The sequence below is a fragment of the Cydia splendana genome, chromosome 6 (genome assembly GCF_910591565.1).
Source record: "Cydia splendana chromosome 6, ilCydSple1.2, whole genome shotgun sequence".
NCBI classification, from domain to species: Eukaryota; Metazoa; Arthropoda; class Insecta; order Lepidoptera; family Tortricidae; genus Cydia; species Cydia splendana.
This window is the reverse complement of record NC_085965.1, coordinates 17055231-17082119: the sequence shown is the minus strand read 5'-3', so window position 1 is coordinate 17082119 and position 26889 is coordinate 17055231. Positions and strand designations below refer to the sequence as shown.

The 26889-nt window shown below is 37.7% G+C and overlaps 5 protein-coding genes across 5 annotated transcripts; 4 read left to right on the top strand and 1 right to left on the bottom strand.

The window, feature by feature from the left end:
- The first annotated feature begins 50 nt into the window (after positions 1 to 50).
- Positions 51 to 3271, top strand: LOC134791493 (small ribosomal subunit protein mS23). Its single transcript, XM_063762538.1, has 3 exons — positions 51 to 196; positions 1903 to 2067; positions 2921 to 3271. The coding sequence occupies exons 1-3, from the start codon at positions 153 to 155 to the stop codon at positions 3195 to 3197; spliced, it is 486 nt and encodes a 161-aa protein (XP_063618608.1). The 5' UTR covers positions 51 to 152; the 3' UTR covers positions 3198 to 3271.
- Positions 210 to 1321, top strand: LOC134791492 (uncharacterized). Its single transcript, XM_063762537.1, has 3 exons — positions 210 to 703; positions 784 to 984; positions 1077 to 1321. The coding sequence occupies exons 1-3, from the start codon at positions 432 to 434 to the stop codon at positions 1240 to 1242; spliced, it is 639 nt and encodes a 212-aa protein (XP_063618607.1). The 5' UTR covers positions 210 to 431; the 3' UTR covers positions 1243 to 1321.
- An 835-nt stretch (positions 3272 to 4106) lies between the features above and the next one.
- LOC134791491 (uncharacterized) lies at positions 4107 to 6009 on the top strand. Its single transcript, XM_063762536.1, has 3 exons — positions 4107 to 4285; positions 4776 to 4859; positions 5525 to 6009. The coding sequence occupies exons 1-3, from the start codon at positions 4240 to 4242 to the stop codon at positions 5683 to 5685; spliced, it is 291 nt and encodes a 96-aa protein (XP_063618606.1). The 5' UTR covers positions 4107 to 4239; the 3' UTR covers positions 5686 to 6009.
- Positions 6010 to 6162: 153 nt separating this feature from the next.
- On the bottom strand, positions 6163 to 11311 carry LOC134791490 (splicing factor U2AF 50 kDa subunit). Its single transcript, XM_063762535.1, has 8 exons — positions 11202 to 11311; positions 10532 to 11119; positions 10287 to 10369; positions 8727 to 8849; positions 8566 to 8653; positions 7943 to 8096; positions 7310 to 7394; positions 6163 to 6446 (listed from the first exon to the last, which is right to left on the bottom strand). Exons 1-8 carry the CDS (start codon positions 11215 to 11217, stop codon positions 6315 to 6317), a joined length of 1269 nt encoding a protein of 422 aa, XP_063618605.1. The 5' UTR covers positions 11218 to 11311; the 3' UTR covers positions 6163 to 6314.
- A 2224-nt stretch (positions 11312 to 13535) lies between these two features.
- On the top strand, positions 13536 to 26177 carry LOC134791489 (major facilitator superfamily domain-containing protein 10). Its single transcript, XM_063762534.1, has 8 exons — positions 13536 to 13709; positions 13797 to 14225; positions 14444 to 14602; positions 16295 to 16477; positions 16745 to 16991; positions 21649 to 21840; positions 22672 to 22809; positions 25866 to 26177. Exons 1-8 carry the CDS (start codon positions 13707 to 13709, stop codon positions 25955 to 25957), a joined length of 1443 nt encoding a protein of 480 aa, XP_063618604.1. The 5' UTR covers positions 13536 to 13706; the 3' UTR covers positions 25958 to 26177.
- The last annotated feature ends 712 nt before the right edge of the window (positions 26178 to 26889 follow it).

The window sequence follows — 26889 nt, the reverse complement described above, 5'->3', positions numbered from 1 at the left end:
TAAACATTTCGATTAAGATTTGTAGTCTGGCAATACTAGTCTATAGTGTGTCAGCTGTCAGTCAGATCGCATACCTATTTATTTACTTCAATTAATTTTAACCTAAATTCTCTTTAAATTATCAAATCAAATCAAGATATTAAAGTATAAAAATGGCGAGTAGCAGACTGGAAAGAATAGGCACAATTTTCACAAGGTATTTATATTTCAATTCTACTATTGAGTTCATAATATTCTGTTCCTATTATGAAATACTTTTTCTTTTTTATCCTAATTTAAAAATCGAATGCCTATTATTAAAAAAATTGAAAACAGCGGGAAAACGTACTTTTGGCGGGAAAGAAAAAAATTTGAACGAGTATTCGTCGCCGTATTTCGTAAATTTGTACGATATAAGCAGTATTTGCTGTTTAATTACGCGATTTAATAAAATGTCTAATGCAAAGAAAACGGGCACATCAAAGTTCTTGGCGGAAGATCTAAACGATTTCATGAATAAAAGCCAGTTTGTAAAGGAATCGCCTAAGACTGGAAAACCTCAAAAGCGTAATAAATCAGCGGCACCAGCAATACAAGAAGATGACATGTCCAGATTAATGATAGATCAACAAGTAAGCATGAAAAAAAGAAAGATCTCAGCAAGTCAAGGATCTGAGACACCTCTGAAAGTCCGGGACACAATTATGCAGCAAATAGAATCAAGGTAATATTAATTTGCTTACAGTTTTGGCTTCGGTAATTTACCCTGTAAATTTCTTGGTTATATTTTTTATATTGTTTCAGGCAACAATGTACTGATCTTATGCTAAACAACTTGACAAATATTATAAAGCAACAAGAAGCTGAACACACACAGATGAAAGAAAATCAAGATAAATTAGAGCAACTCACTGGTGCTCTATTGAAGTGCATTCAACAGTCTAGCGCTGCTCAAAAACAAAGTCTGAAGATGTTGTGGGAGTTCCATGCCTCTTTTAAAAAAAGGTTAGTTTGTACTGAATTCTACTTTTATGTAAATTTCCATATCAAATATCATTTTCTATAATATTTATCTATGTTATTGGTCATTATTTCAGATACGAGGAAATGAATGTTCTACATAAGGCACAGAATGAAAAACTGACTGAAGAAATAGAGGATGATCTTAAGAATTTGGAGCAGAAGCTAGTAATAGAAACTAAGCGGAGTGGCTGGGACAATTTACGCAAAACGATTTTTCAAGCTATGCAAAATGATTTGTAAACTGACAATATTCACAATGATTGCATTTTATATTTTAGAGACATTCTTAGTAGATTTTTTGTTAGAAGACTACGAAAAATGTGATTTCTGTTTTTAGGATAAGTAAATTGTTACATGTACTATTTTCACAATAATTTTATTAATTTGAGACACATTATAAGAAGGTTATAAGTTAGAAGAATATGAAAAATTTGATTTCTGTTTGTATTAATAAATATTTTGGGTTATCTTTGTTTATTTCACAGACATTTTTCCTTGTGTTAGGTTAGGTCATTATTTGATATTGCACTACACTTCAGTTGCCCTTTTGTCTACATAGTTGCACAAAGTTAGTCTTGAGTGTATGTTTTTGTTCTAATTAAGTATTTTTATTTTAAAATAGGCTTATATTTAACTTGCAGTGTTTGTATGAACTGAACCTCTGCAGTTAGGTTGTCTTCAAAATTAGCAAACCTCTTCAATCACTGAATTGAATTTACATTAATATTTCAAATAATGTAAAGCCTTCCATTTTTAAGGAAGCCAAAGATGATAGAACAGTGCAACCTAAGTTAGGGCTGTAACGAATCGTTTTGGTGAAAAAAACTGATTACTGAAGACATAGACTTATTCATACTTTAGACATAAGTACTTATTAAAATTTCAATCTGTGTTGCACAGAGTGGAGGGCCTGATTACTCGCGGAGCAATGAAGCCAGACGACCGACCGCTGTGGTTCGACATCTACAAGCGGTTCCCGCCGCTCACAGAACCCAAATTTGCAAAGCCATTGCCAGAAATCAAACCCATAAGACCTATTCTTTATGAAGAAGATGTTGTTAGAGCGTAAGTACCTAATAAATATATTTATTTACTATTAAAATGGTACCTGTGTAGTACAATAAGTTTCTTAACAGCCCTATTTAATGCCTGTCTTCTTCTTTCCCCTGCCCTTATCCCACGTTATGTGGGGTCGGCACAACATGTTTTTCTCTTCCATTCTCCTGTCTTTCGTGTCCTCAGCACTCACTCCTTTCTTTCTCATATCCTCTTTCACACAATCCATCCATCGTTTTTTGGGTCTACCATACGCTCTCCGTCCATCAACATTCATCCCTAACATTCTTTTGCCTATATGGCATTCATCCCTCCTCATTACATGCCCATACCACGCTAACCTAGTACTCGTCATTTTCTCCGTTACTGGAGCTACTTTCAAACTTCCTCTTATATACTCATTCTTAATCCGATCCTTTCTCGTCACTCCACACATCAATCTCAGCATTCTCATTTCCGCTGCGTGCACTCTTCTTTCATCCGCTACTTTCGTCGCCCAGCATTCTGATCCATACATTACAACAGGTCTCACGATCGTTCTGTATATTTTCCCCTTAAGTTTATGGGGCATTCGTGGATCGCAAGTTGTTCCAGAGACCTGTCGCCATTTCATCCATCCCGCATTTATTCTATTTTTCACGCTTACTTAATGCCTATGTACCTAAACTAAAATATTTTTGTAACAAAACTTTACTATAACGTCTATAACTGTAGGAAAAACTTATTAAGTACTTACCTACCATTATTCCTCCTACTACCTTACTATTACGTCCGAACTAGGACGGATGAAGATACCTACCTATTGGACGGATGTCAGTCCCATTTGCACATACCTAATGCAATTAATAATCCAATGTTACAGGAAATTCCATTCTGCCGGACAAGGCTACGGCGTCATCAACATGCTAAGTCCAACCGGAGAAACGCCTATAAAGAAGCTAGTGAAACAATACGAAAAGTTGAAGTCTGAAGGCGTCCCAGAGACCGAGCTCGTTGAGAAGGCTTCCGCAACTGTGGACACGCAATATACCCAGCGACAAGAGGCCGCCCCGCAAAAACCGATCGTTAAAAACCCGGATTCAGTAACAGCGCAAGTTCTGGCAGAAGCAGACTTGAAAAATATTTTCAATGAGAAATAAATCATTTTACTGTACGAACATAGTTTAGCATAATTATAATAATTGTTAGAAATAAATAAATGAACGATGTTTCAGTTTGCCTTTCTTATTGGATTTCATCCATAACCATCAAAATCTTGGGCTGACCCGAGCAAAAAGATGGCAGCAGACCCGAGCAGGCATAATAGGTAAAAAATGCACTAACCTAAGACCAACGCCTATAGTTCGTTTTTTTTAGCATTAGAAAGAACTTGAAAGAAGGTAAGCGATCTTGGCAAGTCTTTTAATTGAAAAACGCTTTTTAAAAATCAGTAACTATTACTTATGAAAGCAGAAGAATATAAATGATCGTATTAGATTCATAATTGTTACATATTTGCCGTAACTTATTTTTAAAACGTGTTTTTCAATTAAAAGACACATCAAGATTGTTTACCTTATTTCTTATGCTAAAAAAAACTAACTATAGACCAGGCCCTAGAGAATTAAGATGTCCGACCGACTTGACTTAGTCCCCCTGTACCTAGAATTCGAAGTAGAAATGTCTGTTGCCGGCAGGATACCTTCTGCAATGAATCAATAAGACGCTGGTACCCGGAGCATCCGTCGTCAATATATTGTTTGCGTCGCATACTTTGAATATTATCTTTTATCTATCTACCTGTCACACCGGATGTGCCTACCTACCAAGGTTTACTGTAATTGTCGACCAGTTTCGGAAGTGACTGTTACCCTGACCTATAAATTCATAACAACTATTGCTAATCATAGATCACATATTTTGGTTCTCCTCTAATAAGAGATTGCATACCGTAAAAGTCGTTGAGCTAGGTATTCGTAAGTAGGTAGGTATTTCTGTGAATAGATAACACTTGACTCATCTGACCAGTACAGAACCACGGCTACGCTACCAAGTAAACTGTTAGTAATCATACTTCTTATCAGTATGATAAGATAACTGAGGCTAGCACGAACACACCTTGTATTGCGTTCCAAACCGTTGGCTGTTTTAGTGCAAAATTGTATTATTATAATTAGTGTAAAGGAGTGTCAGTAATCCAAAATGGCACAAAGGAAGTCCTTACTGTTTTACTTGGCGGCTATCTTGGGTACGTATGATGAGGGTCCTATTGTGACACAGACCTCCTTATCTCATATAGTTACAATGTATTCGAGTTGCTTTGTTAAGGTATGCTGAATAGGTACCAACCTAATTAAGTTTGACCCACTTTGCATTACACGGTGCGTTGAGATTGTTAGGATATTTTAGAATATTCTGTTATATACACTAATAATTAACTATTTGGGTTCGTTTAACAAAACAGATAGGTTACAGTACAGGTAATTTGGGTATTCGCAGCCCGAAAACAATATCTAGCCTTCTAGACTATTAGCTTTCAAGTGATTTAGTAATAAGGTTGAAATGGTTGAAAAACATTTGTTTATTGCAAATATGACTTACATTTACTTTATGTATTCCCGTTCATTGCAGATGTGAGTTAAATGGGTACTTTTAAGTGTAAGTTCGTCATATGTATGTAGTTATTAATTTTATTAGACAAAACTTTTAAGCCTTTCTTTGGTATGTAAACTTTTCAGTAATCATCAGCACACTCACACAGGAGGCTGAAGCTCGAAGAAAGATCTTGAGGGGAAGGCGTGTCATGACACGGACTTATTACCGTAAGTAACTTGGTTACCTTTACTTAACGAGTGGTAAGTGAGTTGTAGACCTCGCGATAAGCTTAAAACGTGTAAAAATTAAAAATGCTTTGTTGAATAATTTTAGCATTTTTGCCAAAACTGAAATGGACTCCTTCGCTAACGCTCGGTCAATAATGGTCCGCTTGCTTTACGGCCAAAGTATTGTTATTTGTGGCAAGGATACATAATATATTATGACCCTACCCTACATAATAAAATTGCAGCGTTATTGTCGTGGGTTACTTATAGGCGCCATCTACAACAAAGATCAACTTTGTATTCTAGTCTTTAATATTTACCTGTCTCTGGTTTCGCGAATGTTTATTAATAGTAGCTGTACGTTCACGGTAACTCTGGTTGTCAAAATTTGATGTTTGGCAATTCAGTTGCCACAAACCCTATGGCGCCATCTAGTTCAGCTATCAAATTGGGGGGCACGATTTTTTTCTTAGATTAAGGCTCCGTCACACAGGCACGTTTTGCGGGCGGCACGTGAGCGGGGCGTGCCGCTTTTACATATAAAACGCTCACGCCCCGCCCGGAAAACGCGCCTGTGTGACGGAACCTTTACACCTCTTCTATAATCAAAACAAAACCCGATACCAACCTAGACCTAGTGTTTAGTGTAGCCTGTTTAATTCTAGGTGGCAACGCGATACCAGCTTGGGCGATAAGCCTCATCGCAGGCATTGGAATGCTTTTGATTGGCGGCGTTCTGTACGTGGTTATGAGAAAACTCGTCCTCTCCTCCGAAACGGGCACCTTGAATACGTATCAACCTGCGTTGCAGAATGAAGACGTTTGAAGAGCAAAGTTTTATACAAAACGTGAGATGAACGTCTTTTGGAACTCTTCTTGGTCAATTACGTTTTAACCCTTTTCCAGGCATAGTGCACATAGCGACCACATACTCGCCAATAGAATTTCAACCTTAGGAATCCCATTTAAGGTTCATATTCGATTGGTCTTTGGAAAGTTACTTATCATTAAATGAATCATCAAAGCTCCATAAATTTTAATATATTTGCATTTTTTGGAAAAACCGTGTAGTTTGGTGCGGCCTGGAAAAGGGTTAAGCACTGCTAAGAAAATAAAATCCGAAAGACGTTTTAACAGGTCACGTTATGTATTTTAGTGTTAATTTATGTTAAACCACCGTTTTAATGTATACACTTTCGCGGCTAAGCGATTAACAACCATGTGAAATTACTAGACAAGTAATTTGGAATCATGTTTTAAGTTAAATGTACACATTTTTTTTTTCGAATAAAACTGTCGCCTCGATAAAATCAATTTATTTTAGTTTATTACATAATAATAATTATGGTATATGAAAATCTTAAACCGAGCGCATACCTCGGAAAATGTCACTTAAGAGATTGTACTAATGAACAAATGAGAAAAATGATTTCACGGTGAAGTCAAGTTAAGAGTTTAGAACTCTCGACGGTGGTACTTGTCTGGATCGAAGTAAGATGTGACCACGACTCGGTTGCTGAATTTTCTTCCTGTGAGGGTTTGCTGCGCTTTCTGGCAGTCGGCGATGCTGTTGAACTCTACAAACACCTGTAAAAAAAAACATTTCATCAGAGAAATAATACGTTAGATAGTTCACTAACAGATTTGAGGATAAGAATTTTAAAAGAATGTAAACAAAAACACCATGTGAGCATGACAATGACATACATCCGTTCATACAAAGTAACATACCGTAAAATGTGCCTACTTTGCTCCAAAATTCAAAACAGTTTTAAAATTATAATTTTGTGTGAATTAAATGCCGATTTAAAGAAGACCATCATACTATCATGTCGTAACACTTAAATGAGGTTGCGATATAGTTTTCATATTATAAAAACTGTTGGAGCACAATCACCCAGTGTGGAGCAAAGTGGGGCACATTTTACGGTCTCATTGGCTGAATGACAGATACATCTTTTTTTGTTTACGTTATTTTAAGATCCATATGGTTTGGAACACACATAACCCTCTTATCGGGGTTCAACTCAAATCTGCTGGAGAGAGCATCAAACCAGAGGGCTGTCACATTAAGTTACCATCATGTTGCTTTTTGTAACGTTGGCAGTACTGTCAAATGGTTAAAATCGAGAGAATCGTAATCAATACGAGATGCAATAATCTAGTTTGGCTTCTTTTTGACAACGACTTTACTTTAGGTCACACTTTGATGGTAGAACTCAATCCGCTTTACATACTTAGATCCATACTACAACATGTATTACAATCAACGCTTTGGTTCAGCTGCCTGTAATCGAGACATAAATGTGACGTTTTCAGCCAAAAGGTACCACTTTGTCGGTTGTCGATAAGGTTGATTTCAAATTGAAGCTATATGGAAATAGCGCCATATTGACAACCGACAATATGTACCCTTTTGGTAGAGAATTGTACAAATAGGGCTCTCTTACCTTTCCACAACCAGGCACTTCCACGCCTTCGATGGGTCGGGGGATCTCTATACTGCGCACGCAGCCGTATTTGTTGCATTCCTCCCTGTAATTCAAATAAACATGTTATTCTATTTTTATATAATTTATAATTCTGAAAATAACCCTCAAAAAGTCGAAATTACTAGGCATTTGGTGGCCTAAAATATAATTTCGTTATAAGTTATTTCTGGATTGTCCCTTTTTGTAGTGGGAATTACGATTTTTTTACGCGACTATAACTATCTGTCTCAAATGTGCTATTTTCACCTAATTGCGGATTTATACCAGTCACTGTAAAATATAAACACATCAAATCCTTATCTGATAAAGGAAAGTTTAAGCCATTTAATATAGTTTGGCTTCCATTAGGTAGACTAAACTAATAAGGCGTTCCCAACAACTATGTGCATCTGACATTAAGGGGTCGTCTTTAATTACATCACACAAAATTTCGATCTTTTTGACCCACCCTCCCCCCTTGTCACACTATTTCATAGGAAAAAGATAGGTCTTTCATACGTACTGTCACACTTGGCATGACCCCCCTACCCCTCCCCCTGTTCCTGTGATGTAATATGTGTATGAATCCTAAGCTAATATTAAAGAGCTCACTTGATGTCCTCAAGGATGTCCTCATACTCCTCCTCGTCGCGCAGCTCGTCGGGGGTGACCATGTTGAGCAGGCACAGCACCTCGGTGGGCGGCCCGGCGCCCGCCAGCGTCAGCCCGGCCACCTGCAGCTGCACCGGCGCCGCGCCCGTCATCGCTGCAAACACATTATATATATATTTTTTTTACAGCCAGCTGCGCAAATAAGTATTCTTGATACTCGTAATCAAAAGCAACATTTTAATGTGTGTTATTTCTTTCTCAATTGAATTATAAGTTCTATATTTGATAGTGAAAATATCATGATTGCTAACAGCCAGAGCCGGTCTAGAATTAATGTCATCAGCCTCGAAGGCATAACATATTACGTGGGCATGGGCTGAAGACACCATACATTGTAGACCATTCTCACCAAAATTAAACAATGCAAACTGTGAATGAAGACTCGGCTAATGCCAATGTACTATCTTACGTTCGAATAGACTAGCTTCATCTTATGAGATTACAAATATGCTTTTGGGTCCTATACATCTCATATCAACCCATATAAAAAATGTAAAAAATGGGTCATAATCACATAAATGTATAAATAAACATAAAAAAAAGTTTTAAGTAAAATGTGTTACCTAATGTTGAATTCTTTGCCCCAATACTGGCTCGTTGGACTATGAGTTTCTTGTCACCCAGCTGCATACCATTCAGACCCGCAATGGCCTAAAAATTAATCCGGATTAGTAAAAAATTTAGGCAAGAAAATTGAATGTTGCAATGAAATGTTTATTCTCACCTGATCTGTCATTGAAATGTCCACATATTCAGCAAAGGCATATCCCTTGCTGAGACCCGTTGAAGAATCTTTCACTAAATTGAAAGCCCGGAGTTGTCCAAATGACATCAGGAGTTCTTTCACCTGTTTCATAACATTTTGCATAAGTGCAAATCAAGTCACACATTATAACAAAAAAATACAAATTATTTAATAATATATAAATGTTTATCTAATAACACAGAAAGGATACTAAAAGTTTGAATGTTCCCGTGAACATAAGTGGCAATATGCAGCAAATTAATGTATGTTATCTGACCTGTGTCTAGCCGCATTTTAGTATTATGTGTGAATGGAGGAGACTTGCCTTTGAGTGCCGACGTCTCGTTCAAGTACAAGACGTATAGGTGAGAATGAGAGACAACAGTGACACGCGGGCCGCGAATGTGCCATATCTAAGCTAGGGAGGGGCAGAAAGCAGACTATCAGTGAGTTGTAAAGGTAATCGTCGAGCGAGGAGACGCTCGTCCGTGCTAGGGTACCTGAAATACCTGAAATGGACCAAAATATATCGCGGCTCACTGCTGGCGCCACCGTAGCCCTGTCAACTGTTGAATCTCGCCCTGAAATGTTGCGGCTACCTAATAGGAATCGCCTTTCTGATACACTCATTTATAGTCATATTTGCTCAATTGTTGATTAATTTTGTTTGAGGCAAATATTGATATAATGAGGATTTTTATATATTTTAAAAAGCCTAAAATGTTATGCTGTAAAAATGACATAAGATACATAAAATGTATGTGGAGATTTTTATGTTAATTCATAATGGGCGCAATAATATAATTTGGAAAAATAAGTCCATGGAATAAGAAACTTTTGGCAGGATAACCTGAGTAGCTGTCAGAAGATTAGATAGAAAGGAAGTCTGAAATGTGCATGCACTGCAGTGCTTCCGCATCACTCTCACATTCATGGCCGCATAAGGAACTGTTTACCTAGAAACCTAAAAGCTGGCTATGAAATTTTGACACAGATATTTAAGAAAAACAAAGGCATTTTTCTGTAAAACAAAATACCACTTCATATACAATTAATTAGATACTGAAATAACAAATTAAATGCAAATCTTCATAATATGGATAATATAAATAAAATTCTTGAAAAATGATACATTAACTTCATATTTGCAGTCAAACAGGTTTCCATGTACATACGAGTGTACGTACAAGTACATACTACCAGTATGTACTTTTAAAATAACTTATGAATTAGGTATGATTTTGAAATTAATGTTTCATGAAACACAAAAATTAAGTTTATATATCCTAGAAACTGAAATGATGTTTCATTTCCTATGAACATTAGCCATATAATTTTCCTTATCTTAAGAGTTAGAAAGGTAATTTCTGCCATTATGTACCCTGCCCAGTTTTTAAGATATCAGTCACAAATTTTCTAGTTTTACTAGTTTTTAGTAGTAATAAATTCAAGTATTTTAAAGTCATTTCAGTGTCTGAGATCTATAAACGGGATTCAGTTGCAAGTGTAAGGGCAACTAAGAAAAAATAAAGCAATTACCTGATCCTCATTCAGATAGTTAGGCAAGCCGCCTATGAATATTTTATGTGGTGAATCTGGAACCACTGTGCTGATAACTCCAGCTGAAAAACATTGAAATTGTTAGATTAAAGTTCATTATAAATTTATAAAATAATGCATATAGGCATGCTTTATAAAATCTCTGGGTTTAGAGTTATTCTGAGTTATTAACATCTCACAACCATAAAAATTCTGACAACTTAAACTGGATTAGTTCTACTAACCTGGAACATTAATCGATGGGTTTTCAGTGCCAGGCATGGGCTGGTAATCATGCGGCCGTCTAATCTTTAAGCTCTGCCCTTTGAAATTGATGCCATCAAATGCCATGGCCTGAGTGGTCTCGTCTATAGATCTGAACTCAAGGAATGCAAAGTTTTTGTCCAAATTTATTTGGCAAGCAAGGACTGGGTTTCCGGCCGCTTGGGCCAATCCTGAAAGATGCATCTGCTGGTTGAAGAACTCCATGGTCTCCTCTTCAGTGACTCCGAATGGTATGTTGCCCACGTACAACCTTCGCGCTTGCCGAGTGATGGTTGAGCCAACCACAGGGACTGCCGCCTGGGGCGTGTCTGCTACGATATTCGCCGGGATCTGGCCGGCCGCCTGCATAGCCTTATACTGCAGAGGAGTGATGTGCTCGAAGCCCGGTGGTGGCACATCCCAGTAGAGCGAAGGCTTGCGGCGACGCGACCGTTTCGACGTCGGAGACCTCGATTTGCTCTTAGCCGGCCGCTTTTCTCTCTCACGGCGCTCCCTTGATCGTGATCTGGAGCGCCTTCTCTCTCGGGAACGGGATCTGCGTCGGCGATCTGTTCACCATCAAATCAATGAGGAAACTGAACTCACAAACAGGTCTTGATATATAGGTACTGAATATTATAAATGCCTTACCTTTATCTTCACCCATACTTTATTGCTAGTTGGAATCACAAATTCAACACGGAAAATACTCGACTTCACAGGCAAAATGGCGTCAGCGCGTTCGAAAGCGGTGTGGCGACAAGGGTGAAGGGCAGGGAGGGAGAAAAAACATCGCCATTTTTCGTCCAGAAAAAAATGTTTGTTTATTCAGGAAACAAAATTCAGTCTTACAATCACATAAATCATTGATGTCCCAGTAAACAAACAAAAAACGTGTGTGTAAATTTAACATGTGTTAATTTTAATTTATTATATTCGCTAGATAACCCTTCGCACCCATATTTTTTTTAATTTGCTGCTGTATATTTTTTTGTGATGGTAACTTCAATTAGAAACGTCAATGTCAGTTTCTCACATCGCATCTTTCTTTTCTCCTCCAGTCACAGTAGTGATGGGTCAAATCGAAAAATGTTCAAACCGAATAAGTCGACTCGGATTTAAACCCAAATCGGTTTGCAAACCGATTTGGCCAAGTCGATTTAACTTCTAGTTTTTAAATTATCAGTAGTTCAAACCGCTCCGTAGTCGCTTGGTTTTGAGTTGAAGAAATCGAATTGTCAATTTTACGGTTTGTTCGACCCTTAGAATCTTTAGAATAACACGACAGCAAAAACTTTTGACTTAAAACTTTTGTAATATTTTCTTACTTTCCGTTGATTGGTAGATCAAAATTTCATTAATTGCTAAAGATAAAACGGGAAAGCACTATACGAGTGTTAGAATATTGTTATTCTATGTACAAATTGTATTACGTATAAAACTGACCTGTTTCTCTTTGACGTTCAATGTTGATAATATATTACACTATTTAAACACTTAACACAACATTACGTGAATTTTACAGAATTTGCTATTTATGTGGGTAGGTACGATACGAAACCACCGTTGACAAGAGAAACAGTAAGTCTGTTAACTTACTACTTAAATTTGTAAACTACTTTGAAGTAATTATATTTTGAATTAATATTACTGATTAATAATTATGTATAACGGAGTTTATTTAAAAATATATTCTAATAGTTTTATTCTGCATGATTCGATAAATGGACGAGGTACATGAGAAACTACTTCTGTGACGTCACTTATCGAATGACAAGTGGCATGATCAACCAGTTGCCAGGTAGAAATGGGTATAAAAGGGACCGACCGATCCATTATTGATCATTCTGATTCTGATTCTGCATTCTGCCTTGCCCTGCAGCACTGAGTTAATCATCGCCAAAGGAATATTGAAAGTTAAGTAAATACTATGTTGGTAATTATTGTAATAATTATGTACTTACTTGATTAATTAGATGGATTCATTAATTAATAATTAATTAAATCATCTTTTACTGAATTATAAACTAATAGTGATTGTGTTTATAAGTTGTTGATGATAATGTTAATAAATTGGAATATTTACTTGAATAAAACAGTTTTATTTTCAATTACATCAGTTTATTAGTTTATTTATCTTACTTAAAACTTAAATAGTATTCAGTTATTGATTAAGCAGTTTAACATAATTATGAATCAAAGTACATAAATAAATAACTTCCTGACAAGTTTTACCTTGAAAATAATTATTTACTATTATTTTTGAGTTTTTAATTTTTAATATTTTAAAAATTATTCATTTATCTAACACGAGCAAGCAGGAAAGAGCGTGCGGTCTCGTGCGATTCCGTGAGTCATTGCCGCGAATTCGTTTAGTTAGCAAATCGACGCGGCGCAAAACTGGCGATCCAAGTATACCGCCAAATCGATCTCTAAGCCGCCTCGTATCGATCATAAGCCTATGCAAAATTGAATACTAAGTAAAATGTAACTTATTGTATTTACTTAAGTAAAATGTAACTTATTGTTCAAGAAGTAAGGTTCTTGAACAATAAGTTACATTTTACTTTACCTGTAGATACCAAGTTTCGACTTGACTCGACTCAATAATGGCGGCGATGTGCATGGCAACATTTTTCTTCGTGGTTTGAAGTCGAATCGTGTACATTTTATGCCTCAATATGTCAAACGAAAGTGACGCAGCAACAAATCGGAAAGGGTGCGCTTAGAGCGGGTGAACGTATCTTAAGTCGATTTACGGAATACTCAAGTCGATTTAGTCGACTTCAGTAGGGCTACCGCCAATACCGAAAATCGTCAATTGCGGGCATTTTTCTCTGTCACTCTAATTACGCCTTCATTGGAGTAAAAGAGTAAGATCCCCGCAATTTGCGAATTTCGGTTTTCGCGGTAGCCCCTCTGACCTAAATCGGTTTGAACCGATTTGTGAAGTCGAATCGTAACATCGCTAAGTCACAGTCAGAGTCACTAGTAGTTGTACTTGTAGATCGGCGGCGGTGTTTTGCTTTGTCGGCAAAAAGTGAAAGTTTCTCAACTTAACTTAGGTGTAAATAGTCAATACTTGCGATCGATGGCTCCATATGGGTCTCACCAAGAAGCCATATTACTAGTGCCGCGTATACAACTTGAATAAATATGGTGCGTTATTTATTTCTTAAACTACTGCGATATTTTAGGTCTTATTCATTGTTTTTAAGTATTCATGATAAAAAACTTTACTTTTAGGGAGACCTCAAAACTAACGGTGCATTGAGGAAGAGAGAAGAAGTTTTGAGCAAACCGGCAAAACAATTAATAAAGGATAATGATGAGAAAATAAGTTATAAAAACTCATCCGGGAACTCTAAGGCCATTGGCCTAGTTTTTGTTTCACTTCTGCTGGATCTTCTGGCTTTTACCATGATTTTACCTCTCTTACCTTCATTATTGGATTATTACGATAAGGAAGAAGGCAAAGGCACAACTTTATATGCCTCCTTATTGGGAGCAGTTCAAAGCTTTCAAAAACTGACAGGGGCCCCCGAAAAACTAGCGTCAGTATTATTTGGTGGTGCACTGGGCTCTATGTACAGCTTTCTACAGTTTTTAACCAGCCCCATAGTTGGAAGCCTCTCTGATGCTTATGGAAGGAAACCCATGCTTTTACTTTGTTTGGTAAGTACCTACTTATACAAAATTGTCTGATATAACATACTGATTAGATATCAAACTGTCAAGGGCTAAAGCTAAATGATCTCAAGTTGTATCTCTTATCAACTCATAGGTTCTTAACAATATAGGTCACCTCTTGAAATTCTTGGAAATTTTATGCTAAATATTATTGTTAGTTGTCTGTATTTTCTTGGTTCACACTTTAATTCACCACTTTTCAGATAGGGATAGCGACATCGCATGCTCTATGGAGCTTCGCAAGTACATTCAGTATATTTGTGCTGGCTCGGTTCATCGGTGGACTCAGCAAGGCCAACGTCAGCTTGAGCATGGCTGTTGTTGCGGACGCCTCCAACGAGAAGACCCGGGCTAGAGGAATGGTAAGATTATTATTGACTATATATTTAAGATCTGGCAAAATCTGCATGTAATCATAACTTGGATTTCTATTACGTATTAATTATATATATCACATCTTTTTACAGGAAGATACATGAGGTAAATTATATTTAAATTATATACTAGTTTTTTTTATGGTCTCCTATGAAAATTTTACTTTCATACTTATAGTTGGTAATACAAACTTAATTTTGTTTAAACAGTTGTATCAGAGCCAGACTCGTTAAAATTTCATTGGTGTGATAATGATACCTATATTGGCTTGTATACTTCTGTTTTTATGTTATTACTGATTATTGAATATCATTTCTATTTTAAATTTGTACAGAACAAAAATCATAATGAATAAGCATATTTATAAGTAGGCTATGGATTCACAGTGACATCATATAATTAAGTACTATGTTTGCTTAAAAGACAAGTTAACAAAATATACAAACAGACACTAAAAATCATGACATAGAAATAGTTTTTACACAAATCTATGGCAAGAGAAAAAAAGACAGACATTAGCATGGTTCACGTTTGTATGGGAAAAAATCAAACTCTAGCTAGAACAAGCGGCACCCCCTCATTTTGTTACACTTGTTATGTTGACAAAATACGCCAAGTTTTGTAATCTTATCTCAACTACAAGGGGGTGCTCAAACACTTTAAAAAAATTTCAATAATGTATGAATTCCAAAAAAAAACAAGTTATTAATTTTTACATTTTTATGTAAGTAGTAGTTTTTTACATTATTTGAAAGTGTGCTTTAAAAGTTATTATGTAAAAAAACATTTTTATTTCTATTTTTATGATTTTTTTAGGTAAAATTCAAATAGTGTGAAACCAGATACTTAAATAAAATTCTGAATAATAAATACTTTTTTTTGGATTTCATACAACTTTGAAAAATTCAAGGTTGAGCACCCCCTTGTAGTTGAGATAAAATTACGAAACTTGGTGTATTTTATCAGCATAATAAGTGTAACAAAATTAGGGGGTGCCCCGTAGGAAAATAAAAAAAAAATTTTTTGAACCACCCTAAGGGCTGAAATAGACGGCGCGCGAATTCGCATGCGATTTTAGTTACATTGCGGACTATTTGGTTACATCCAATTCAGCCGACCAATCTAATACCGCAATGTAATGAAACTCGCATACGAGTTCTCGCATCATGTAAATAGGCCTTAACAGACATATATCATATTGTTTTTCTACCATAACTTTCTTGCTTTAAAAAGGGAAATTCACTGATTAGGTACTTATATTGAAAACGTAAATAGTTTGCCCTACCATGGCAAACAACGTAGGAACGAATTATTATTTTTTCATCACACTCGCTCAGTAAATGTGGAATTGCACGCAGGTTTACCGGGAGTTATAGAAAAAGCGTTCTCCCTAGGGAGTTATGAAGTTTCTAGTGCCATAATTAACAGTTTTTTGCCTTTATACTTAATTTTTGTATCGCAAGTGTGATGAAAAACATTGTGTGTAACTCGGGGCGTAATAACATTGCAAACTCGAGTCTATAAATCGCTCCGGCAAGCCGTCGCGATTTAACTTACTCTCGTCTGCAATATTCAACTTACGCCCCATGTTGCACAATGTACTATTGTTTCTACGACTCAGGCACGACATTGTGCGTTCTCGGCACATATGCACAGGTTAATAATGCATTTATTTACAGGCACTGGTGGGTTTGGCGTTCTCAATAGGGTTCATCGTGGGCCCCCTGGCGGGCGCGTGGTTCGCCATAAACAACGATAACTCCTCCGGCCCTTGGGGCGAGCGGCCCGCGTTCTACGCGCTCTCGTTATCTCTTGCGAATATTGCTCTAGTCATATTTTGCTTGCCCGAGTCACTGCCAAAGGTAATTTCAATATTAACTCTTTAGAAGAAATACTGACTTCAGATATTGTTTGCGACCTAACTTTGTAAACCTTTAACTGTTTTGTTCTTGTACTGCAAATGTTCGTATGAACCAGCAACCTACTTTGCTTATGGTGTATTTCTGTAACGCCGAAACAAAATAAATTGTTGAACGATCGGCACTTAATGTGCTGAAAATGGAAATGAAAAACATTTACAGATAATATCTGGTTATTTAAGTAACACTACATGTAGCATTTGTTTGCAGGGAAAAAGGGCACCCCTCTCATTCACTTTATCCAAGGCATTGGACTACATATCTCCCTGGCATTTGCTGAAATTCACGGCAGTTAAAAACCTATCGATACACCAGAATAAAGTGCTGTCAAAGCTGGGGCTGATATACTTCATGTATCTGTTCATATACTCGGGCCTCGAGTTCACTATCACATTCCTGACGCATCATACTTTTAACTATACAGCCATGCAGCAAGGGAAAATGTTCTTGGTTATAGGTAAGATATAGTAATTTAAATTGCGTTTTTTCTTATTTACTCGTAATGCATGTTAATTATAAATGTTTTGAAAAGATGTGTCCCGCCGAGTTTGTTGACGGTCCCATATTGGGATACCTTCCTCCAATTGAGGGGGATTTTAAATCTTCTCGAGGCAGAGGTGTAGGATTGGAGCCGGTGTAACTTTATTTGCCGTTCATAAGCGCATTGTAATATCGCTGGCCCAATATTACAGGGTTCTATGCAGTGGCGTAGCTAGCATGGGTGGCACCCGGGGCGGAAATTGTGGGTGTCACCCCAAAATTCAATCAAAATTGTAAAATATGTTTAATATTTTACAATTATAAAATTACGTTTAATATTCCATAGCTCACAATTTACTCCATCGCTTTCATTTTAGATTCCATGAACTCTCAATAGTCCACACCCTGGCCGGTGTTGCCTCTGCGCGCGTTCTATGACACGGGCAAGGACACAGCATCCGCTCGGTGTAACCCACATTTCATAAGTGTCATAAGGGCATCTACATGTTGGCTTGGGCTCCGCGCACGCCTCCCAAAGGTCCCAAGGCGCGATTTGAAAGAGATTCTGTAAAATCCTATTTCACAATGAATTTCAAATAGTCCAGAGTCACCCAATTAGAAACAGTGACATAGCTTCTCAATTACAGAAATAATCACATAATAAAAAAAAAACAACGGGTTGCACTCCGGGAGTGCCGACAGAAGTGAAAACTCAATAACTAGTCCAAAATGTTTGCAGCACTATGTATAATTGACCCATCCTCCTTTCTATTGAAAAACTTTAGTTCCGAAATTGCTGGCCAGTGAACTTAAATTTGTAGCGTTAATTGTTTAAAATTCGAATAGAAATTGTAAAGTTACCTTGCAGACCTCGCATCTAAATATGGTCATGATATTTTGGGTTTTATTCACCAGTACTAGAGTTCACTTTTATTAGCGATTTCATCAAGATGAGACTTTATTGAATTATATTGGAGTGATATAAAGTTAGCTGTGAGATCCTCGTATTTTGTAATATAAAAGTTTTTTTTATTTACTTTTATATTAAGCGAAGTTTAATATAAAATTCGCTTAATATAAAAGTCCAGTTTTAAATAATTGACCTGATTATGATACGTTATGACGTTATGACTAAAGTTCTTTGGTGAATAACATTGTCCGTCACACATGACATAAGTCACGCAAGCGCCCTGCGCCGCCTACATGAAACATCAGGCTCAGGCATACATTTTCGCCGTGCGGTAGAAAGAGAGGAGAGACACGTTACGCTGTCCCTAGTTTATCATTTTTTCCCCACCTCAAAAAGTGCTCAGCGCCGCTAAAGAAGTTTTCACTTCAAAAACCTTTCTGAATAAAAAAACCTACGAGGCCAACATATTATTGTTATATACCAGGAACCCAGAGAGATTTTAACCATGCATTTCTGAGGCCAAAATAAGGAAAATATACTAAAAGAGTTTACGTCAATTTCGCCAAAATAAAATTGTTTTCGATTTTTTGTACATAAAATGTAAATGTATGTAAATTTGTAAAACTGTCACCCAAAAATACTTTTAACTTTTTTTTGTCAATTACAGAAATAATCACATAATTAAAAAAAAAACTTTCCAAAGTTGCGAAACTTTCCACATGACAATTTCTCGTTTTTCAATTTTTTGTACATAAAATGTAAATGCTATAATTTGTAAAACTGTCACCCAAAAATAATTTTAACTTTTTTTTGTCAATTATAGAAATAATCACATAATTAAAAAAAAACTTTCCAAAGTTGCGAAACTTTCCACATGAGTATTTCTTGGTAACTTCTGGGAATGTTCTCGAGAACTAGAATTTATTTATTTATCTAGTTTATACCATGAATATTCACGATAGTTTAGGTGTAGTATCCTTACCCCCAGAAAATTCCGACTTTTGGTCTACCGCTTCCGGTCAGAAAAATGTATGACGGCCCGGCCAAACGGTCAGACCTAGGTGGGGGGTGCTCGACCAAATGTCATAGAGGGACCCTGGCAGTTTTTGGCTGGTTTTTTTTCAATATGGCCGACTTTTTTTTGAATTTTTTCAAGTTTGTCCTAGCGCGCTGATATTTTGGTCACGGAATCTCGGGGTCCCCTAAATACGTATGAAAAAATTTTTTTTTGGAAAAATGCTACAATTGCGGGAAAACTGGCCACTTTTATTTTGTATGGCAACATTGGCAACTTTTAAACGTTGCCTGATAGGTGGGGGGTGCTCGACCAAATGTCATAGAGGGCCCCGAGACAAAATTTTTTCAAGTTGGTCCGAGCGCGCTGAGATTTAGCATGGCCTAGATACAGGCCTCTAGATTCCCATGACAAAAAAAAAATTATTTTGGATAAAATCCAAGATGGCGGAACAATAATTTCCATGTTGCAGGAATGTTCTGAGAACATTCTCGAGAACGTTTCCGCTTGTTGGGAATGTTCTGCAATTTGTACATTGCTATGCTGGTGGTACTGGACTATGAAACTAGGCGAATTCCAAAACAGTTTATAGGACATTTTAGTCTTTAAATATGATCAGGAATATTCTGTCAAAATCTCTCGGGTTGTATATTATTTCCTTAATGGCGGTTATGCAATCTGCCACAGTTTTACGAATTTTTATAGATGGCACTACTGATGTTCACGGTCGGGTGTCACCCCCCAAATGGGTGACACCCGGGGCGGGCCGCCCCCGCCGCCCCCACCTAGCTACGCCACTGGTTCTATGTTACATTTTCAAGATAGTTGAAATTCAAGTTCTAAGTCACTTTTAATTAGTGTCCGACCGAAACATGTTTTTTTGCCGAAACCGAAACCGAAACCGAATGTTCGGCTTGGCTCTAATTTCGGCCGAAACCGAAACCGAAACCGAACCTTTTGTAGACTTGTTAAAATCGTTGAAAAAATGTCATAAAACCGCTTTTACACACATATTATGGGGCTGTCAACACCCAATGTCCTTGAAATTGATGTTACTTAAGCAGTTTTTTAAGAAAATTACTAGTGTTAGACCAAGATAATTCTGCAACGATTTTGATAACACACGCAGTGCAAGTGTTATTTTAAACGTCAAAACTTCTGTGAAATTGTGACGTATAGATAACATTTGCACTAGTTGCACTGCATATGCTATCAAAATAATTGTAGAACTTTCTTGGTCTAACTCTATTCATTCACCAGTCAAGCCAACATGTAGATACAGGGTCAACCAAAAACGCGAGCGCAGCGAGCGCGAATTTTTTGTTGACAATATCGCAAGGCCGGGTACCGATCTTCACCTGGGCCTAAACGTCCGAAGTGCCCCAGTGAGGCGAACTTTCATGCGAAGTCAAAGCCGTGCTTCAGGCTGCAGGATAAGTAGTTGAGCACAGACTCCAACCAATGTCAAATTCCGGGATTACGCGAGGAAGATGATGAGTTTTCTTATCATTCTTTTCCCCAGACCCAGTAACATACGACAGTGCTATCTCATTTACTCCTATACAATTGTATCTGAGTAGATGAGTGTCTAATTAGCAGTGTGCGCGTTATAGGTATTAACAGCCTCTTAAGACTGCATCGACCGTCTATATAGTGGCGCCCTCATTAGGGGAATTGTGTTTTATAATAAACCAATTCATTTCTGTACCTATACATGAATCAGTATATGTAGGTACATATTAATATTGTTGTCCTACTTATTCCCCAACTTTTGGTCTTTGTCACATAGTTTAGTTTCATAGTACGAAGTACCATTTCGTAAGTTTCGGCCCGGCCGAAAGGTTCGGCCGTTTTTTGGCCGAAACCGAAACTACAGCGAAACATGATTTTTTGGCCGAACCTGGCCGAAACCGAAACCGAGACCGAACCTTCGGTCGGACATTACTTTTAATATTGCGAAGTTAAATCTTCTCTTGTATCGTATTTCAAGAGGCAGTTAATGTTGTTTTGATTTTTTAACACGTAGCATTTCAGTTGGCGTCTAAACCCCTTGTAATTAGGCAGTAAAGGTTCCGTCACACAGGCGCGTTTTCCGGGAGGGGCGTGAGCGTTTCATATGTAAAAGCGGCGTGCCCCGCTCACGCGCCGCCCGCAAAACGCGCCTGTGTGACCGAGCCTTAAAGCCTAGGCCTTGTAATAGGCTAGTTAAAAAGTTTTTTTACTGAGTGCAATTTTAACGTAGGTAACTGACGATGTTTTATGCAAGCCGTAGCATAAGAATTTGATCACCTCTTGCGTCACCTACTTAGTTAGATAAGCAATGCTTGCGATTACTTTTGTTAGTATAAAATAAGTTCCCACGGTCTGATTTCTGTTAAGATGTATTTCGGATGACTTTAACCTCCTTACATTAGCTCATTGATTAATGAGCTTTTAATCGAGTTCTTAGCGGAGTATTGTAAACATAAGAATTACCTACTATTAACTTACATCTTAAAATAATAAGATTAACGTTGTAAGGAAATAGAATTAAGGAAATGAAGTTAGATTCGCTTTTTATTGTTTTTAAAAAAGAATTAGATTCACAATTGATTTTCCCTTTCTTAGGATAAAAATGTACCGAGCTCTTTCTCAGACTAGTCGTTTTATGTTGATTCTCTAAAGCTTAGAGAATACTAATAATCTAATACCTAATGTATTGGCATCCAGGGTTAATAATGGCCGTGCTGCAAGGCGGCGCGGCGCGGAGGCTCGGCGCGGCCGGCGCGGTGCGAGCGGCGCGAGGGGCCTTAGCTCTCACTCCACTGTCGTTCCTGTGTGTGGCGTTAGCTGCAGTGCCGCGGCCGCCGCTGGTGGCGCCTCTAGTCTGGTTGTGGCTGGGGCTAGTCCTGTTCGCTATATGTAAGTATGTATATGTATAGTACCTCGTCCTAGCTCTCAGCCCAGTGTTCGTGATATTCGATAAGTTTATGTACCTATAGTATATAAGGACATAGAGAGGGTACAGTTTATTTGAATTTGTCAATCATAAATCAAACACGTAATTACATAGTTTCTCCCACGTTTCTCCTTATTGAAGTAACCTTAGCACACCTAATTTTGTAGGCAATTACTTTGAAAAAAAAAAAGCTAATATAGTTTGTAAATCGTTCCTGTTTACGGATAGGGATATCCTGCTTTATTACTGATTTAATTTTGTACGGTTTCGCTGATTTCATATGTGAGCGGCAGAGTTAACAAACCTATTTTTTTACCTAAATATTGAATTAGGTAGTCGCCATCAGATATATCGGAGCGGCCCATGTGTTCACAATATCTGAACACGCACTCTAACGCCCTGACAATAGAGGCGTGTTCAGATATTGTGAACACATGGGCCGCTCCGATATATCTGATGGCGACTGTACGTATGAGATGCAAGTATAATCACATGAAAATCATATAATTTCATTACTGCATGAGGATATAATAAATCCATACATATACGTATACCTACTACTAGTGCAAGAATGTGTATTTTTGCCGCTTTCCCGTTGGCAATGGGGGTCAAGAATTGACTAAGGCTTTCTTCACCTAAGAGCGTGGAGCGAGGACTGATAAATATTGATATTTCTTACATAAGTACCTACTACCCAAGACCCCCGGATCGGAAGGTGAGCGCCTTACCGCTAGGCCACCAGTGCTGAATTTTCCAAAACTAATGATTGTTAATAAATTGTGTAATTTATACAGCGACGGCTTTCGCGGTGTCCTGCATGACGTCGATGGCGGCGGGGCAAGCGCCGGCGGCGGCGCGCGGCGCCGTACTCGGAGCCCTGCGTTCTCTTGGAGCACTCGCGCGGGCGATGGGCCCGCTCGTCGCTGCTTCAGGTGAGTGTCACTTCACTTCTAGGCATTGGTCTTTGTATGACGTCGTATGTTGCCTACAGAGCTAAAGAAATGTGCAGTGACAGGGTTTGCGGTGTCATGTACCTATGCCTTCGATGGCAGCGGGGCAAGCGCCGGCGGCAGTGCGCGGTGCCGTGCCCGGCGATTTGTGCGAGCTCGCGCGGGCGATGGAAAACTAAGGTCTAAAGTCCATATCAGAGGGCCTACCACCAACATTGAAAATACTTATCTGCCTCTCTATCGCTCGTATTTGCAAGCAATCGCCAGTTCGAGAGACAGATAACTATATTTCGACTTTTTGGCGGTACTCGGTACCTAGGCTCTCAGGGGGCCTAGCCAAGATGACAATCGTTCGCAGAGAAACGAAACGCTAAGGCAAACCTTGGCTATTCGGTGATACGTAGTTATCCGGCACAGACCAACCCCTATAGACATAGCTTATAGGACGACTCGCGGCCTCCACTCGTGCGAGCAATAGCGCTTATAAAATATTTCACGCGCGCCGCTCCGATCAGTTGCGTCCAAATTCACGACCTGTTAACAGTGTGCGCGTGTTTACGAAAATAAATCGCAATTTATTCAAATCATGGGATTTTGCAGTGTGAAATGGTGTGGCAAGTCATCTAAGACTTCCAGTTATAAAACAGATGGAATAACATTCCACAGGTAAGTCAAAATCACTATTTTGTTGAAAATTATTTCTTGTCCGCGGGGTTCATTTTATACTGGTCAATATGGTTGTACTGAGCGGCAGTGAAGTAGCCCGTCCTTTTCCGTCAACTTGAAAATGCAATGTGCTATCCCTTTCACGTCAACAACTAGTGATGTAACGGTGATGGTTTTGTCAATTGCGGTAAATTCGTGCTTTCGCTCGAACCATATTGTACCATTTTAAGAAATGTAAAAGATAATTGTGATTCTCTTTCATTTTTAATTGAGAATAAATAAAATTAATCCGTAAAATCTATAGTTTTAATTAGGTAGTTGGTAGTTTATCTTAGTGGGTATATGTAGTATGTAGTTTAGTTTTTAGTTAGTAGTACCATTATTGAGGTAGCATCAAAATAAGAAAATGATCATATTTTAGCAGGTTTTCAGAGCAACGCCCATGTGACATTCTCCTAGTTGCAAGCGCCATTAGTTAGTAGTATAGTTTCCATAGGCTGCGTTTGCCACCAAAGTGTATTTTTGAAATTCATGATTGATTTATTAATAATAAATGAATGATGTAATTTTTTTTTAAGAAGCCAGGTGAGCAGTTAGGTCACGAGATGGACCTGATGATGAACTTTGAAGAAGTGCAAGGGAACTCTGTGATGGTTTGTGATAGACACATGTTGTGTGGGTTTGTTAGAATCCTCTAGGTGAGCAGTACGGTGGGGGGGCACGAGATGGACCTGATGATGGAATTTGAAGAAGTGCGAGGGAACTCGGTGTTGGTTTGTGATAGACACATGTTGTGTGGGTTTATTAGAATCCTCTAGGTGAGCAGTAAGGTGGGGGGCCACGAGGTGGACCTGATGATGAACTTTGAAGAAGTGCGAGGGAAATCGGTGTTGGTTTGTGATAGACACATGTTGTGTGGGTTTATTAGAATCCTCTAGGTGAGCAGTAAGGTCTTGGGTCACGAGATGGACCTGATGATGAACTGAAATGGACTCCGACGAAATGTGAAATTTATTACACATTTATATTATTTTATATTTGTTTATGTTATTGCCGTAACCAAACTAATTTTACAGATGTGCTGGGATCATATACAAAATTGTCGCGTCGGTTTATTCGTAAACGTAGGTACTTAGATGCTTTAAATAGATTATGCATGGTTGTTTAGTATGAATTAGACTAGGAAAATAATACAGTATTTTTCATTAGCATGCATGCATTGGTGTATAGCGGCTTTTGCCTTTGTGTCAGTGACGTGGTGCCTCAACGGTACTACTGTAGAAAACAGCGTTAATAAAAACTGAATATCTGAGAGACCGAGCTTTGCACAGCAAACATAAAAAATCTAAAATGCGCGTTTTCCTAGAGTTAAAACGCCTCGCCTCCGTAAACCCCCATATAGCAAATTTCATCGAAATCGTTACAGTTTTTCTTATGTTTACAATCTTAGCTCATTAATAATATGCAAAGTAACATTTTTAGATACATTTTTAAAGTAGGTACCTAATGAATGATTATATGAATATTCTGAAGTAATTAATCTGTGGACTTTATTGATAACAATTATTTTACCACAACAGATTACGGTACCATTGGTACCAGTACCACTGCAAGTAATGAACATGTCCCATCCCTACGCTTACACGTGTCAGCGCGCCACGACCAATCGCAACGCCGGGAGCACCCCTCCCGCGCCTCACAGTTTGGTGATTTGCGTCGCGAACAAAATGGCCAATATTAGGTTTCTAGTCGGGTGTTCTGTGTTATCCGGTGATACTCAGTTTTAATGTCTTCTAGCCGCGTTACCTGGTAAATTACATTACTTGAAGTTGAAACCATATTACACCACATTAGTCACATGTCACATCCATGGTATCTCTTAAACATTGTTTTAAGCAATAAAATTACCGGGCAAATCGGCTAAAAAAGCAATAAAACTGACTATCATCGAATAACTACGTATCACCGAATAGCCAAGGTTTGCCCTATCTATCGCACTAATATGGAAGAGTAATAGGGAAACAATAGCGTTTCGTTTCGTTTTCTGCAAATAATTGTGATCTTGGCTTGGCTCCTGATATACGTATTTGACTTACGAGCGAGTTCAATTTGCGCGTCTTTTATGCATTGTATACTCGTATTGTAGAAATGTACAATAATCCTCCAAATAAAACGAATAATAAATTTATCAGAGCTATCTACTAAACTAGACAATCAGGCCCTGAAATGAGATATAAGTAGGTATACATGTATTGTGTCTGCGGTGCATTTTAACACATTCACTGCGGTATTTGTGTACCTATCAGTATCTACGTGTTATCAGATAAGCTGATGTGCTGAGTCTTAATGTTTGTTTATTTATTTGTTTCCAGTGTATTGGTGTTCCGGGGCGGCCGTCACTTACGCCATCGGATCAATAATATTAATAATCCCAGCTGTGATGTTATTTAGACTGAAATCATAATTCCGCAGACTTTACACTGCCACTTAACTTAAGCAATAATAATTAGAGATTAAAGTTATTATTATTCCATTATTTATTAATTTATTGTTAAGTACTTGCTTTATACCTTTTGTTTTCCTTTCATATGGTTGTATTATTGTACCTATTATACTTAATATACATATTTATATTTTGTAAACACCAGTCTTTCTCGAATGACAGTATTAAAAATACGAGTATTTGATTTTAGCGTTTTATTTATTTACCGCTTCTAGACCAGCGGTGGAACAAAAATGGGTTTTGATAACATTAAAGTTTTTTCTTTTTTGATATGTTATTGCATGCATGTTAAATAACATTTATGTAAAATATTAGAAAATTATAGGTGGAGCGTTCGGCCATATTTAAATATTTCAATTTTGCTAAATAACTATGTAAATATAAAATTAAAGTTACAAAAAACTGTAACATGTTCAATAACACTTTAATTTATTCACAATATTCGGTTTTTAGAAATCTGGAACAGCTGCTTTCTGGTGAACGTAAAAACACGAATTACTTTGTCAATAAAGAATTAAAGTAGCTGATATTGTAAAATTACGATATTATCTATCAACTTAGTATACTTGTAAAAAATTAGAAATGTAGACAATGTGCTTGTCTAGATATTGATTTCTGGTTAAGCAGTATAGCCAATATTGAATTAAAGTTTGTAGAGTTAATATTACACGGTCATAATAAAGATCTTAGTTCCCACACAAAATATTAGAAATATAAAATCACGGCGACACTAAATACTGATACGTAAGTATGCATTCCGCGCTTATATTGAGTTACATTTCAAACGCGCGGCGTTTTCGCGCGCCGCGCTGTGCGCCGTGGCAGGAGGCAGCGATCGACGGTGGCGGGCTAGCGATTAGCGCGGTGCCCGTAAAAAATACGCAAAACGTTTA

Bases quoted from the DNA above. Each gene is read 5' to 3' on its own strand.
- LOC134791492 (XM_063762537.1), top strand. From the start codon at position 432: ATGTCTAATGCAAAGAAAACGGGCACATCAAAGTTCTTGGCGGAAGAT. The intron at 704-783 runs GTAATATTAATT...ATATTGTTTCAG, and splicing joins ATGCAGCAAATAGAATCAAG to GCAACAATGTACTGATCTTA. The intron at 985-1,076 runs GTTAGTTTGTAC...TCATTATTTCAG, and splicing joins CATGCCTCTTTTAAAAAAAG to ATACGAGGAAATGAATGTTC.
- LOC134791489 (XM_063762534.1), top strand. The intron at 14,226-14,443 runs GTAAGTACCTAC...ACCACTTTTCAG, and splicing joins CCATGCTTTTACTTTGTTTG to ATAGGGATAGCGACATCGCA. The intron at 14,603-16,294 runs GTAAGATTATTA...ATTTATTTACAG, and splicing joins AGACCCGGGCTAGAGGAATG to GCACTGGTGGGTTTGGCGTT.
- LOC134791490 (XM_063762535.1), bottom strand. The intron at 10,370-10,531 runs GTTAGTAGAACT...AATGTTTTTCAG, and splicing joins CCCATCGATTAATGTTCCAG to CTGGAGTTATCAGCACAGTG. The intron at 7,395-7,942 runs GTGAGCTCTTTA...TTTGAATTACAG, and splicing joins GACATCCTTGAGGACATCAA to GGAGGAATGCAACAAATACG.
- LOC134791491 (XM_063762536.1), top strand. From the start codon at position 4,240: ATGGCACAAAGGAAGTCCTTACTGTTTTACTTGGCGGCTATCTTGG. The intron at 4,286-4,775 runs GTACGTATGATG...TAAACTTTTCAG, and splicing joins TTACTTGGCGGCTATCTTGG to TAATCATCAGCACACTCACA. The intron at 4,860-5,524 runs GTAAGTAACTTG...GTTTAATTCTAG, and splicing joins CATGACACGGACTTATTACC to GTGGCAACGCGATACCAGCT.
- LOC134791493 (XM_063762538.1), top strand. From the start codon at position 153: ATGGCGAGTAGCAGACTGGAAAGAATAGGCACAATTTTCACAAG. The intron at 197-1,902 runs GTATTTATATTT...TGTGTTGCACAG, and splicing joins ATAGGCACAATTTTCACAAG to AGTGGAGGGCCTGATTACTC. The intron at 2,068-2,920 runs GTAAGTACCTAA...CCAATGTTACAG, and splicing joins GAAGAAGATGTTGTTAGAGC to GAAATTCCATTCTGCCGGAC.